Source organism: Eupeodes corollae, chromosome 1 (assembly GCF_945859685.1).
Source record: "Eupeodes corollae chromosome 1, idEupCoro1.1, whole genome shotgun sequence".
Classification (NCBI taxonomy): Eukaryota; Metazoa; Arthropoda; class Insecta; order Diptera; family Syrphidae; genus Eupeodes; species Eupeodes corollae.
The window spans coordinates 6,805,046-6,820,721 of NC_079147.1; the positions used below are offsets into that span (position 1 = coordinate 6,805,046).

Consider the following 15,676-nt stretch of genomic DNA (forward strand, 5'->3'; position numbering starts at 1 on the left):
GTGATGGGTTTGAAAAATGTAAAATTTTTTGAAGAATGAGTTTTCAGATTTAAGGCTGCCAGCCGAATGGCATCAGTGTCCGATGGTTTCGATAAGTATTCCTCCTATTTTTAAGCATTTGAATTGTAGAAATCACGGATGATGTAAGTGCCTGAGAGTGATCATTTCACGAGCAGCTTCTTCAAAAGGTTTGAGTAGTTCAAGGCAGCTTTCAATTATTTTCCACTCTTCTGGCAAAATCGGTTCAATATTGTTATCATCTTTTTTCTTGGAAAAACGCTCAAACATGTAGAAAGAAAGAAAGAAAAGAAAGCGTGTCACACAATCCTGGAGTACTTTAAGATGTGGTCGTTTTTATAGATCATGATATAGTATGCCGTGCATTTGTTATTTTTCGAATTTGAAAAAAAGGGTTACAAAATATCCGCATCCGCAACAAACTTTGCATCAGTTTACGCGGATGCCGATGTTGGAATTATTGCGAATAATCCGCAATTGCGGATGCGGATTCGAATTTTCGCAACATCCCTAATATGTATGGCAAAATATTGAGGAGCCAGTTATATATTCAAGTGAGCTTAAGTGTTGATTATTGATAAGGACATTATCTTAGGTCACGAATTTTTATCAATTTGTTTAGCCTTAAAAAGCCTAATAGAAAGTTTGTTTCAGTTGTAAAAGGTTCCATCTCAAAAATTTGACGTAATGCATTGATTTTGAAGTTGGATGCGTACGCAAACAATCAAAAAGGTTACGAAAGTTTTTATATTATTGTTTTGACCATTGAAATAAATGAGAAATCGAAATCTTAGTTCTAAACATCCTATTACAAAATACCACTCTTTAGTTAATTTCTACATTTTCAAAATTATTCGAAATCGTTGAAATATCCTTGAAATCTCCAAATTAATTTTGGATGACACACCAGGAAGATTTCAAGTAGATTTAATGTTGTTTTCAGTTAACTTTGATAAAGCACCATGTTGAAACATAGTTTAAGACAAAAAGAAGCTTTCTGTCTTCTTACCATGAGTACACATGGAATACTCTCCTAATTTCGAAAAAATGTTTTATTGGAACTTTCCTAATTCGCCATTTCTTTTTTTCACCTTACAAAAGCTTCTTGAAAAATTACGTAATTGAAACTTAACTTCAATATATTTTGTTTGAAGCTATTGTTTTCTAAATAACAATTTGTATGTCAAATATTTAATAAAAGTCCAAGAATATGACCCTTTTAATACCATATACATTGATGATCCAGTTTTTATCGTGTTTCCCATCGCAAATCCCTTCAATCTTCTTACACAAATTTCTGTCCTAATTTCGAAATTCATAACTGAATTACGTCATGCTGCTTCAAGGTAATGCAGTATTTCTATCTATTCTGTGTATCTCAAGAGGTGTGGTTTACAATTTCGAAAAATTGCCGCAATATGCCAACTTTTAGAGCCTCAGCACGCATGCTACAATCCCAAAATTTCAACTCCCATACACAATTCTCATCTGCGACGCACTGTAGTTGTAGCGCCATCTCTTAACGAACACTCAAATCTTCAATACTCACCTCACATCGAACCTACCTCCTTTGACATCTCCCCATAATTTGTTGTTGTTTAGCGTCTTTTTATTCAACTTCTCGACGTTGGTACCACTCCCCCGTTATATCGAAGAAAACGCAAAAGGAAAATCGAAAAAACAACACCAACCTGCTCACTGTGTTGTTGTATTTTCATTCAATTTTGTGTTGGCATTCGCTTTCGCTTCGCATTCGAGTTTTTTGGAATATGGCGTTAAGGTCAGAATACGAGGTAAGTTCTTCTTTTTAAATTATTTTATATAAATTCTAATTAAATAATTTACAAATTATTAACAATTAAATTCATAAACTAAAGTGCAATTAGATTAAGTTAAGAAATTTGAATGTGAAAATTGTGTGTTGTAATTTAAGTGTGATTAGGAAAATTCTAATTTTTCCATACAACGGCGACGCCCTTTCGATTCGATTCGATACGACGACGACGAAGCTGTTATGTTCTTTATTTCTCTGCCTTCTGCTGCTCTAGCTTTGGCTCTGGAACAGTGGAACACGACGAAGACGTATGAGAAAACAACAGTTAATTAAACATTTACTGCATTGCAGTTGGTTTATTACCATTTGCAGGGTGCTATAAACTTGAAAACTTAAAATTCATGTTCCTTTGGTGCAAATGGGAACAAATTTTGAATTAAATTCCTTCACTTAGGTGAGGAGAGAAAAAAAAGTGCCCGAGAAGAAAAATCGAAGTCCCAACCGAAACCGATTTTCTATCGATTTTTCCCCACTGACACCGATGACTTTGCCAAGGAGTTAGTGTTTAGGGGTATTGCTCATGATCAATAAACCAGAAGAGATTCGTACTCTCCAACGATAGGCGATATAAGAGGTGGCTTGAGGAACTTATGATGAGCCACCCACCCATACTTATCATCAGTGGGTTAATTGTTTATGTGATTTTTAGTTTCGTAATTAAGTGAAATACATGTCTTATTTGGACAAGGCCATGACACATACCTACCCTTTTAGTGATATCCCTTACATAGATTAAGGACAACCAAAAACTAATGTCATTAAGGTTTTCCCTCGGCACTCTTGGCAGTTAATGTGAATCTAAATGAATGACGAATTAATTGCGTTTTTATTGATTTGCGTTGCTTCCATTCAACGATCCGGTCCGTCATCGTAGTAGGTACATTGCTAAGCAAAGCACTTATTGTTTTTGCATTGAAAGCACAATATTGCTCAGTTTATTCTTACGTAACCCAGATTCGATTCGCGACTACTCCCGGTTTCCATTTCCACAAACTCCTCTGTCCAAATGAGTAGGTACCTACACTTTGTAGGTATATTGTTGTTGTTGGTTGTTGTGTAGGAGTCTTTCAAATTATTGATTGAATTTTTCATTTAATTTCAAATAATTTTAGTGTCTGAAAAAAAAAACAAGAAGAAAAATTAAAACTCAAGCCCTTCTGATTTGTTGTATTCATATTCATCATCTGTCAGAGGTCTGATTAGAATTTCAAATAAGAAGTTGATCATTATTGTAATAGAATCCAGTTTTTCAAGAATCAGCATTTTTTTTAGCTTATAGGTACCTTGATACTTCCCTCCTTGTTTTGTGTATTTTTGTTGTTATTCATTATTATTTGTTATGTGCTGCAATTAAAAGTGCTTATGTTATTATTTTTATTTACTCACCATCACCATCGCGAGTTGTTGTGTTGTTCAGTGTTCCATCACATAAGAAAAAGTGAAATTCTTCTCTTCTTTGAATCAATTTCGCTTTAGAGTTAGAATTATTGCTTAGGATTGATAAGTTATTAGGTAGGTTAGGTACCTACCTATCTACTTGTTTTTGAACAGCAGGAATTATTCGCAGGTAAAACGGATTGTCGTACCTCTTCACCTATGGTTGCTAGAAGCAGCTGCTACATGTTCTAAGCAGTCTTCAATTAAATTCCAACCGGTTTTGTGTTTTTATTTTGTTCTTTTATCTTCTCTTTAGACCCTTTTTTTTAACTTAACACGACTAGCGACGTCTGTACCAATGCTAACATTGTTGTTTGTAAAGTATGTAGCTCTATTAATCATATAGGTTGTATTTTTTAAGGGGCCTCAAAGCTATGATAGTCACTGTACTAGGAAGATATTTGTTTGGAAAAATGAAGGTTATGTAAGATGTGTTTTTCGTTGATTGATCTTTTTTACTTCCTCAAGTTTAAAAAAGACAAGTAGGTGTTTTTAATGACTGTTAATTACTTTTACTAAGCGTTTAACGTAATAACGTAATTAGTAAACAAATCGAAACAAATAGATCCCTTTTTTCAATGAACACAACAAAAAAAAAAACTTAGTACAGTCAAAATCGGTTATAACGAACTCGATGGGACTGGAGAACCCGTTCGTTACATCCGGTGTTTCGTTATAACCGATTTCCCAAATCTTTGTCGAATTCGTTGAATCCAAGCTGTAGAGCAGGTGAAGTTATTTGCCCAACCCTTTTGCAAAACCTTCTGCCTTAGTTTGTAGAATTGGTCCCCTTATTGGAGTATTCAAGCTTCTTTGGTCCTTAAACCATCTTAGGAAAGCTTTATCTATGTCGGGATATTGACTGCATCGATCTTTTTTTATTTTTAAGTTGGATTTTTCAAATTTCTTCTTAATTTTCTCTCAGAAAACTCTGCTGCCAAACATTTGTTGGAATCACCAGCAAGAGTTTCCTTTCCTTACTACAACTACATACAAGGAAAACTGTAGTTAGAGCTGAGGAATATTATTTGGCTTTTAAGTAAAAGCTGGTTCAGTATCGCTTGCATTTTTTTATTGCAACAGCATCAGAATCATCGAAATTATTAACCACTTCCTCAAAGTGCTTTGCGTAATAGGCAACTGCTTGTAGCCAGGTTGCCCACCTGGTAACAATGGCTGTGGTGGAAGAGATGGTGCCCTTAAAAATATTTGTTTTCCATTTTTCACCAATAAATCTGCATTTTTAAATTTGTTCGGTTTTCCTATACAACTTGATGCAGTGCATAAGCTACTTCAACTTCGGATACCTGCCTTAGCCATGTATGGCGCGGCATCGGTTAAAAAGAGAAGAATCTGTTTGTATTTTTACCTAGTTCATTGATTCTAATTTTAATGGTCCGTTTGATTTTCTCTGAAACCGATTAAATCTTAATTTTATCTCCAATTTTTTAAATATGAACGAATAATATGCATTAATTATAAAAATATCCACTAATGATTAATTGCCATTTTAAGAAAGAAAATTTGCTCGCTTGCTTCTAAAGTTTGTCAAAAAAAATATGCATTTGCATGGAAATCCTAGCCCTAGTAATGAGTCTAGGGCCCGGATTCACATGTTCTAAAAAACAAGGAATATGCGCCTAAAATATGCACTTAACATTACTAACTATGCCGTAAAAAATAAAAATATTCCATAAAAATCCAAAATATTCTGCTGAACTGTTAAAGAAATTGAAAAAAAAAAGGTTTCAAAAAATGAAAGTTCTACGTAGAAAACGACCTTTCTAGGCCAACAGGCGTTAGTAGGGCATTTTGAAAGGAAACAATTTCATTAACTGAAAATTGACAATCGAAACAATCGATTCTACAATGAAATTGCTCGAATTCAAAAAATTGGTACTATGTATCTATTTGAATAGTTCTAGTAGTACCAACTATGTTCTTAAGAACTTTCAAACAAACGAGAAACTACCTAACTAGAAAGTAAAACTAAAAACAAGGCAAAATCGAAAATAATCATTCTACATCAAATGTGTTTGCGAGCTAAGTTTTTTTTTTTTTTAAAGTGTAAGTAGAATGTTGAATATTAGGTCCATCGTGATTTTTGACAAAAATAACGTGTGGACTTTCGTTTCTCTTCCTCATTCAATTCAAAGTTCATCATCAGCGGGCACATGACTCTTTTGATTGAAGTCAAAACTTCGGCAATTATTTTTGACATGGTTTTCTGTGCAATTAAAGCGTTCTTGTCACCACAGATTTGGTTTTGGTAACCTCCTGTTGCCAAAAATTTCAATGCTGCTGATAAAATAATGATAACCGGAACAGCATTTTGTCTTCTGTGAGTAGTCATGTCGCGGGTGAAATGATGTTAAGTAAGAACATAAATCCGTCTTTAGAAAGACGATAGCTCTTAACAAAACTAAAACAAAAGTATATATTTTTCATTCACTCGTTGTTCAAATATTCTACCGTATATATGTATGTAATGTACTTAATTTGGCTTTAATTTGTTCGTGTCTTTCTTCATTTTCTTGCAAATTGAACCAAAAATCACAAACATTTATTTTTGTGATAAATATTCTTGTTCAAAAATTGTATACTCGTTCGAATGTACACATTTTTTTGAAAATCGGCATCCGATTCCACTTTCATACGTAGTACGCTTTGAAAGTAGAATCGGAAATTAGTTTCGAATAGAATCAAAAGTAGAATCGAGTTACAAAGTAGGGCTTCATCCCCATTTAAGGATGTGTAGATTTTTTTCATTTGTGTATATCCTTCGTTTTTTTTAAAGGCGTTTTCCATTTTTTTTTTTGCAAATTGATTGACCCATTGGCGACTCTACAGCATTTTTTTTCGAAATTGCTTCTTCCATTAAATTTATTTGGTTTTTGAGTAAGTTCTAACCCTCTAATTGAGGTCCCTCACTAGGAACCCATAGTTCGAGCTATATACCAAGCCCATGAAGCCGGCAAGTCTCATGAATTAATTTTGCATGAAATATTTTCAGTGTGTGAAGCTGCATCTGTTAAAAACAGAAGGATTTTATTTTTGTCGATATGTTAACAGATTCGTAAAAAGCTTAAGCGAGGCTTAATATTTATCTTGCTTATATCCTCATCTTGATGTAAGATACCTACAACTACGTTTGCAACAAACCGACCCTGTATGGGTATCATGGTTTCATCAAAAAATTATCTTTTAGATCTATTTTTACTCATCGAAAATACGAGTAAACACTTTATCAACATAGCTTTTTTTTTTCTTATTGCAGATTTGTCGGGTATAATTTCTTTTGTGTACTTTTTGAAAAAATCGTTTAAATATTTGTTGTTAAGTTTTCGATTTAATTGATTTTTTAAATGTTTACTTTTTTTTTAAAATATGCAGGCAAAATTTGCATTTATGCACCTTATTACGATAGTCGAATCGAATGTTCGACTTAAAGCGAACGTTTAAGAAATCCAATATAGAGCAAAATTAAGATGGATTATTTTCGACGTTCAAATGTATTAACATCACTTTTTCCAAAAGTGTTGGCTTTTGAAGTAAATAAGAAAATGGTATTCACGAAATGAGTGATTTCAAAAACGTCTACTAACAATCAAACGTTCGATTCGCTTCTCGTAATAAGGCCCTATATCAAAATATGCGAAAACGATTGAATGCCATTTCCAAGTAAATTTCTTAATATGAAAAACTATCTTGATTCTTTTGCTGTAAAAAAATATGCATTTTCATCGAAATCTGGGTCTTGAATGACTAACAACAGAATGAACCTTGTTTGCTGAGCATTTTTAAAACGGAAACTGCTTCTATACAACTATTTAAAGATTTATTCAACTGTTCTTACTTAAAACTGATCTTCCATTATATCTCAAATTATTTCAATTATATTGTATTCACCTACTTTAAATTGTCTGTGTTAATATATATTTACATTTTGTAGAACATTTTTGTTAAGGTACATACAATTGTGAAGTTGTTCCTCTCCCTCTTTCTAATCCACTCTTCATGTGTATTTTATGTATCACTCTAAATTACACGTGTAATAAAAATCCCAAACAATAGTTGTACAACATTACAACATTTAATTTATCACCGAAGAACTTTTAGTCCCGAAACAGTAAAACTATTTATCATTTCCAATGGGAATTTTTATATTCCCTTTTTTCCATAACTTTTGAGGTAGATTTTGTTTTGTTTATAAAACAACGATTTGTTTATTTATGCTAAGAAGCTAATTAAATTGTGTAAATAAATCAGGAACGTAATGGCACTCTGGGCTTAAATTTTGGAGATATTTTCATCGTCCTCTAGTGGTTTGTTTTTAAAAAAAGGCTTGACATTCAAATAGAGATAAACAATTAGGTATTTAGGTCAACGGAGAGATAGCAATACGAGTGATAAGGGTTGATATGGTTAAAGGCTCCTAAAGGCACTTTGTCAAGGTTTGATCATCAGTTAGGATTCAGAAAAGTTTTTGAGTTAATATGGGCGTGCCAAAGACTAAGTACTTCAAATAAAGGAATCTGATGACAGTTTAGGACAAGACATCTTTTTTTATATTTTACTGCAACAGCATATCAAGTGTTTCGACTTTGATTATTTGAGAATCTTGCTATTTTCAAATCATAGCTGTCTCGGTTAATTGTCTGTCTTAGACGAAGATGGTTAATGTTGAATTTTGATGCCTTAAAAGGAGTTTTTTAAGTTATTACGATTTGTTCATTTTAAATCTACTTAAACAATTGGCTTATAAAATAGGTGGCTTAACAAACCCTTAGACAACCAAGGCCTTTTGACTTGGAACTCTCAACCATTGCTGTGTGCGAATCATATCACGGGTGAAGAGGACCTACAGTTTTAATGCCAAATGTGAACAGCTAACTTGAAAACGAAATTTTGATGACAAGAATTACTTTTGAAGAATTTTTGAATTCCTGGAAAGAACCAGTGCCCGTGAAAAAAAGGCAAAGAGCTCTCGCATGACAGTCCATCGCACTAACTATCATGCCACGGATACCACTAAAGATTCTAGAGAACTAAAGGACTAAAAAAAGTATTCAAAGGACACAAAAGAAACTAGAATATTGTCGAATTGTCAAGCCCCATTAGTAGTGCTAAGCCCTATTCCAGCATTAAAAACTGTTGTGCGAATGTATTGCATTGATTTACTAATTGAACTACAAGTAACACCAATTTTCACTTTATTATCTAGTATCTCGTAGTTCAAGACAATTTAGAAGCACATTACTTAACAAAGTGACATAGCCCCAAAAAGGGCGAGAGCTCTATTACGGAATAGAGGAAAATGTGGAAAGAAATAGGTATCAACTCTGTATTTGGAAATGAATCCGCTAAACTTTTACTTGGGAACTGTTACTGCTTAAACCTTTTTGGACCTTGTATCAGTCTAAGCACGAATAACCTAAAATTAATGACAGGTTTCCTCAGTGGTCACTGCAAGTTGTCTTAGCATCCTACATACGTTGCTTACACATAACAACAAAAAAAAAAACAGTAAAATAAAAGATTAAAATAATATTTTAAAAACTTATGTTTACCTTGGGACTTGAAATATAAATTATTTTTCCGTTTTAGTCCTCTTTTTGTATATGTAAAACTTTGAATTACTTAACTACCACCAAATTCTTAAAAGAAGTTCAAATTTAAAAGTATGTGTCTTTCTTTCTAAAAGTAAAACTATCAACTGACAAGTAGTAAGAAAGAAGTAAGACAAAATAAGAAAGCTTACTCATATTCTACCCACTGAAATTTCTATTAATCAAGGCAAATAAATCAAAGCTTTTATTTATTTTGATAAGCAAAAGCGTTGTCTCTGTGTATGTCTAACTAAAATTAAAGTTACAAACTTATGCATTGAATGTAGCAAAGAAAATTTAAACTATACTTTTTTGATTTCTTTTATAGAGTGGAAAATAGACTTCTAAAGCTTTAAGAGGATAAATCTATAGGGTACTATGTCCAGCAAAAGTGATAGTTTTTATTCTCAAACAGGATTTGAATTTTAAAAATCAGGTTCTTGTATTATAATTCCTTAATGTGTTCTCCGGTGCCCTTTGGGTAGTTTGATATATTTATTTATCTAGGCTAATTTTTCAAAAGTTTTAGTGATGTAAACCGTAACCATTGACATTATTTTGTAAACCAGGGCCCGAATTACCGCATCAGTCATCGAGTGAGTAAATTCCATCAGTTACCGAACGAACGAGTGACTACATTGGGATGATACGTAGTGGGACGTAACGTTTAGATTTTTATAATTGTAGTAGTTATAATCTACTACATCGACTCTTCTATAATTTTCATCGAGTCTCTATAGTTTTGACAGATAACATCTGTGTTTATGCGAAAAGTGAATTGGTTAATAAAGAGTTCAATTTATTATTATGGATATTTTGTTCCTGTCTAGTGATTCTGAAGGTGAGAATAAAAAAAACATTTGTAAATTATGTTTGGCCTATCGCAGTTGGTGTGCAAATTTTCGGTGTGGACGTACCAAAACTTTGGACTGAAATGCCTTCAACTGCGACGTCAATTCCGGCTGCTGCCAAAATTTGTTCATCAGCCACTGTTAATACTTTTTCCTCGAAACCACCAGTCTTCATTTTTGAAAATTTGTTGAAAGACAACTAACTTTTGATTTGAAATTTTTGATCAGCATAAGTCTAGATTACAGAGAAATAGTTTACTTAAGAGCAAAAATTAAGGTATATAAATAAATATAAACATACTTTTCTCCAGCCTTTGATATCCTTGATTGGAGGTCCTAAGGAATTTAAGTTTTCTGTTAACTGTTGCCAAAGTCTTATTGATGTTACCTTTCCCTGTTGGCAATTAGGCAGTATATTTTTGGCTAGATCGGGGTGCCTAGACATACATATATTCCGCCATAGCATTTTTTTGTTCCTGGTTAATTTTGTTTAAACATAACCTAGAAAGAAAAAAATTGTTTAAAATACAATAATAAAATAATAAATACTATAATTTTTACATCTTGATGACAACTCGCTTCAAAAACATATCATCAGTTAACTTTTAGTCTGTCGAATGAAATCCCGTTCGATAACTGCTCACAAAATTCCAAATTAAAGTACTAAGATTGCTCGTTAACGTGAGCGGTAATGCCAAATTGACATAATTCAGTCACGTATTACTCGTCAACTGATGCGGTGATTCGGCCCCAGACCAGTAATGAGATATTGCTCTGTTAATTTATGTTATTAACAGTAATACAAATTTTAAAGGGGTACTTCTAAGAATAAACTGTTTTAATTAATTGTAGCAATTAAGTTATTAACAAGAGTCTTAAAAAAAAATAAGTTGACATTCAAAATAATTCATGTATTAAAGATATCATCTGATATAAAGATTGAATAAAATTCTTTAAGAATAAAAGTACATTTTAGTCTTTTTATTATTTGTAATCATAAACTTTAGATAGTTTTCAAATCATAAAAGGTTTTCATAATCCAATCACTTATCCGGATGATGGCAATTATGCTAAAATTGCAGAATTCTTTGTCATCAGAATGAATCAAGGTTAATTAACTTCGAAAGGAAAAATGAATGTTTTGCAATTTTAAACGACATCAATTGAAAAAAAATATTACTTCTATTCATTTGCAATTCGACATTCTCTGTTTAGTCTAATTATTTATCATTTATTCCGGAATCTAGAATCTAATATTCAAGTTTGTTACTGTTGAACTTTGACATAAAGAAAAATTCCATAATGGTTTCAGGCTAATTTATTCTGAATCTTCTTACAATCACCAATTTCCTCTTAATGGGAAATTTTTCCAATTCCGTCCGTACTGCAAAATAGTATAAGATTATTCACTACCAATGGAATTGTTTTCTTTTGGGATCTGAGAAAAAATTCCAACTATGCTAATATGGCAGATTATTACTAACACCATAAAAGTAACACAATCACTGTTCTGTCGTGCCGGCTTTGACATATTAAATAGAAATAATGAACCCTTATAAGGCAATCTAAAGGTGCGTGTCCATTTGAGAGTACTTCTGCTAGTTAAATCTCGGGAGCAACTCTCGGTAGACTGTCCATTTGAGAGCCAAATTTTAGGGGCCGTATTATCAATCGCGAGTCGCAAATTCGCCTAAAGTCGAATGTTTTGGCGAATTTACAGTTTGGAGGTATTACGAATTGCGAACTCTGTAGTTCGTCTTTGAAAACAAAACTGCCAACATTAAAAACTGAAAGTGAAATGTCATTCATTGTCATAAATATTTATAAATTCAGATTGAAGAATATTGTTCTTTGTGAAAAAGTAAATAAAACAAAGATGATTAGCAGCGTTGAATTGTTTTTCGAAGATGAAAATGAAGAAGTAACAAATAAAGAAGAAAAAATCATGATCTACAGTTTGAGGAGTTGTTTTCGAGATGCTTCCAACCCACTGGAAGTACCAGATAATTTAATATAACTAAATTTTTTTCATAGATTTGTGTTATACTTTCGGCTTGGCAAAAACGCATTTAAATATGTTTTAAGTCAGATAAGTTCTGGATTTCAAACGACTCAAAGTCCTGCAATTCCACCAATTTTAAAACTTGCGTGCATACAACGATTTCTCGGATGTGGAAGTTATCAAAATAGTGTAGGATGACTTTGTTGAGCTAGGTTTCTCCCAACCTACAGTTTTAGTAGTTTTAAGCGAAGTTCTTAATTTGCTTGAAGCAATAATCTGCCCAGTTTGGATCAATGCAGTTATGTCCACTAATCAAAGAGCAGGCTTACCAGGAATAGTTGGATGTGTAGACGGAACTCACATTGGTATCATAGCTCCTGCTGAGTTACAACACCAATATTTAAATAGAAAAGGTTTTTACAGCTTAAATGCGATGGTGGTAAAGTAATTCAAAATTGAATCTTAATGTTTAGGTAAAACTTTTTCTTTTTAAGGCTTGTGACAATAATGGAGTAATAAGATTTATTGATGCTAGATGTCCTGGTTCTACGCATGACTCGTTTGTGTGGAATCATAGTGCGTTAAAGGATTTGCTTTAAAGGTGGTGGATAAATGGAGAACGGTCAACATATCTTGTTATGTGAATCATACTCTTATATTAGCATATGTTTAAACAATTTTTTGTTTTTTAAGATTGTAAGAGATTCAGGATATCCTCTACTGCTATTTAATCGTTCCATTTAGAAATGCCTCCTCTGGGTCTAGAGAAGGACTATTCAATAAAAAAGATGCGAAGGCAAGAAACATTATTGAGAGAACAATTGGCATTTTAAAAAGTAGATTCAGGTCAGTTTTGAATGAGCGAAAACTGCACTACAGTCCACAGAAAGCCATCAAAATAGTTAACGCTCCTTGTGCATTGCATTCAGTGCAACACTCCAGATCCATAGGCAGTGGAAGAAGAAACCTTGCAATCCAATGAGGTTGATAGTGAATCAACGGAATGGGACTCTGCTAATTTACCATCAGAAGGTACCCGAATAACAAATGAAATATTATACGCAAGAAGAAGTTTGTCTTGAGTCTCCGTTTGTTTTTGGAGGAGTTTCACTCGTTCATCCACAAACTTCAACGACATTCGTTGATTTTTTTTGACTGGGCTGATGTCATTGCCATGGGAGCATCTTCAACTTCAATGTCTGCATCACTTGAGTCGGGTTGTTCCACTGTTGCAGTTGAATTCGTTGCAAACAAATTTACCCATTGGATTTACAGCTTGCTGTAAACTTAGCAAATTGTCAACTGCCTGTTCCAAAGGGGACAAAGACAACTGCCGGAAAGGTCCTCCACCTTTTGCGACTACATCCTTTTTATTTGTCGCGATTTTCTTTTTCAGTTTTAATTTATAGTCCAGCCAAACCAAAAAACTTTATTTTCTAAAACCGTTTTGTAATATTCTTTGTTACGCACCTTATGCCACTCTTTACCCTCTCGTATAGGAGGTCCCAATGCTTTTAGCTCAAGGGCAAAAGAATCCCAATATTGGGCTTTTTTTGAAGTTTAAGCTGAACGTCAACTTGGCGAATCGCAAACAGTAATGCCAAAAAGTCACATTCGCTTATTTTTGTAGGCGACTCGGGAGTGATAATATGGCCCTAGAAGTTTTGCTATCGCGAGCTGTCTGCTAGAATATTGAGAGTTTTCTTGCTGAGAGTTCTCTTATAATCGTGTCAACTTGATAAATTTCTTCTGCTAGCATATTATCAGTTGGCCATGTATTCTTACAAGCGAAGGGTTTCAGCTGCTTTAATTATTGGTACTGTTCTTAAAAAAGAATTAAACAAAATTTTGAGTCAAACCGTAGGTAGATCGTTATAACCAATTCGGTGCGGGGTCTGCTCTATCAAGATATAAGTATTTAATGCAAGATCGCTCTCGAGAGCGACACGAAGCACGTTTACTTTGAAAATAAAGTAGACTCGAGCTCAACGGTTGAAAAGATCCTATTTTGTCTGTATTGTTATTGCAATTTTGTTTTATTTCAGAATCTGTATAAAGCAGCAGTTTCTTCCCTTCTTTTGTTTACCTTATTAAAAAGTGAAGCTACATTAAGGTTTGCCATTATTTGGGCGTATAACACATGAACTTGGGAAGAAGCTTGTCAAAAGCCCGACTCACCTGTCGTTAGCTTGTGGTTTAGGCATTAAATAACGTTTCCTCTGCTTCTCGTCTATTTTTGTTTGAAAATGAATTTGATGACACTTTAATGTTCAAAATAGTACGTTTTTATTTTGACCAGTGTTGAATTCCATTTGATTGTTGTGATTTCTTGTAAAATTTGCAGTATAATTTTTGGCAGCTTAAATCATTTGGCCAACGATGTAAGACTTCTAACAATAAGATAACATTATATTTCAATCGTTTTAAAGAAACGTCTTTATCTTGGAAGGTGGTTTTTTTCTTTAGAACCTAAAATTTATCTACATTTGGTCTTAAAGAAGATTGATCTATTATTCTAATAATTTCACAAATGAAGTTTAACCTCAGTTGAAGTTTTTTAAAGATGATTTTCAATTCAAAACAAGCAATTTATAAATACATAAATGCATTTTTAGAAAAAAAAGAAAAGAAAATTGAACACATTCTCAAATACTTTATTCTCGTGGGAATAAAGTCTTATTATGAATTCCATATTTTATTGCATATGTATGACACAATTCAGTATTTGTGGCTTTGTAATACAAAGAACAAAACACGTGTCGTCTCTCAATCGATATTTCGAATATGAGTAACGTTTTGCAAATGCTATTGACAGAATAATATATCGTTATTCTTTATTTATTACATACCTAAAAAAAAGTGGAAAAATATAATAACAATTAAGTTCATGAGCGTGGTGTGTGCTTAAACCGGTGATTATGCAACAATAATTCTATGAATGGGAAATATTATTTGTTCACCCATAATCTCAGCTCAGAAATCTTAGTTTTCATTTTCAAGTTATTTGGAAGAACTTAGGGGTTAAAAGCGATAATTGAAAATTGGTTAAAATGTAACGTTCGTCTACTAAATGATGAATATTTAGTTTGAAAATTCAGAGGAAACGAAGCTAAGTAACTCAAAATCTGTGTACTTGGGATTGTCGACAAGTCACAGTCATCCGGAAACAGTAACATACCCAATTATTCCTTAATTAAATAATTTCTTTAATTAATGCTACAATAATGACTGTTTCTATTAAACAGTAGTTCAGTTTCGTTCATATTTAAATTCGTTCCTTTAAAAATATTGACTTTATTTTCTCGTGATTAAATAGAATAACTGAGATTAAGGTCTAAAAGATAATCGAGCTTAGTTTTCTTTAATAATATTTAATATATTTAAACAGGGACGACGGCGTCCACACCGACGTGACCCATTGATGACATACTATCACGTTTACTACTTCCCCTTTTTAAAAAGTTTACTAGTTATTTTCTTTTGCCAAAACGAAAATATCTACGATTGCGGGCATTTTGGGGTTAAATGATTCCTTAATGTATGATTAGCACGAGATATAGCTATAGAACATAATATAAGCCAAACCCATGTCGTTCAATATGGATATTAATATGATCTTTTTTTTTTCTTCTTGTGTTGGTTGGTGTTTGGTTATATTAAAACTTTTCCGTTTAATTTCATTCGATTACACTCTGGGTCGACTGATTTTGGGCATTTGAATTAAAACATGTTTAAAATTCTATGAAGGAGTTTAAGTTCTTAAATTTAAGATTTAAAAAAGATAAAGACACAATACAGTTTAAAGGCGTAGTGCAATTAAAACCCATGTACTCTAGTTTATATAAGGTTATGCACTTTTTATACCTATTTATATAAGGAAAAACACCTAAACCGATATGGTTTTGCACCTTATATTTAAGTTAAC

The 15,676-nt window shown here is 32.8% G+C and overlaps 1 protein-coding gene and 1 long non-coding RNA gene across 5 annotated transcripts in view; one reads left to right on the forward strand and one right to left on the reverse strand.

Moving 5' to 3' along the window:
- The first annotated feature begins 1,704 nt into the window (after positions 1-1,704).
- Positions 1,705-15,676, forward strand: part of LOC129953719 (sodium/potassium-transporting ATPase subunit alpha) — a 110,132-nt gene continuing 96,160 nt past the window's right edge. For 2 of the 4 annotated variants that reach the window (XM_056067105.1, XM_056067104.1), the window contains exon 1: positions 1,713-1,811. In XM_056067105.1, the coding sequence (XP_055923080.1) occupies positions 1,788-1,811 (24 nt within the window). In that variant the 5' untranslated portion in view covers positions 1,713-1,787. Of the gene's footprint in view, positions 1,812-15,676 lie in introns of all 4 variants that reach the window. The other 2 variants (XM_056067109.1, XM_056067103.1) reach the window with 2 other exon arrangements.
- LOC129953720 (uncharacterized) lies at positions 2,660-3,840 on the reverse strand. Its single transcript, XR_008782577.1, has 2 exons — positions 3,382-3,840; positions 2,660-3,322 (listed from the first exon to the last, which is right to left on the reverse strand). It is a non-coding gene; the product is annotated as an uncharacterized LOC129953720 (long non-coding RNA).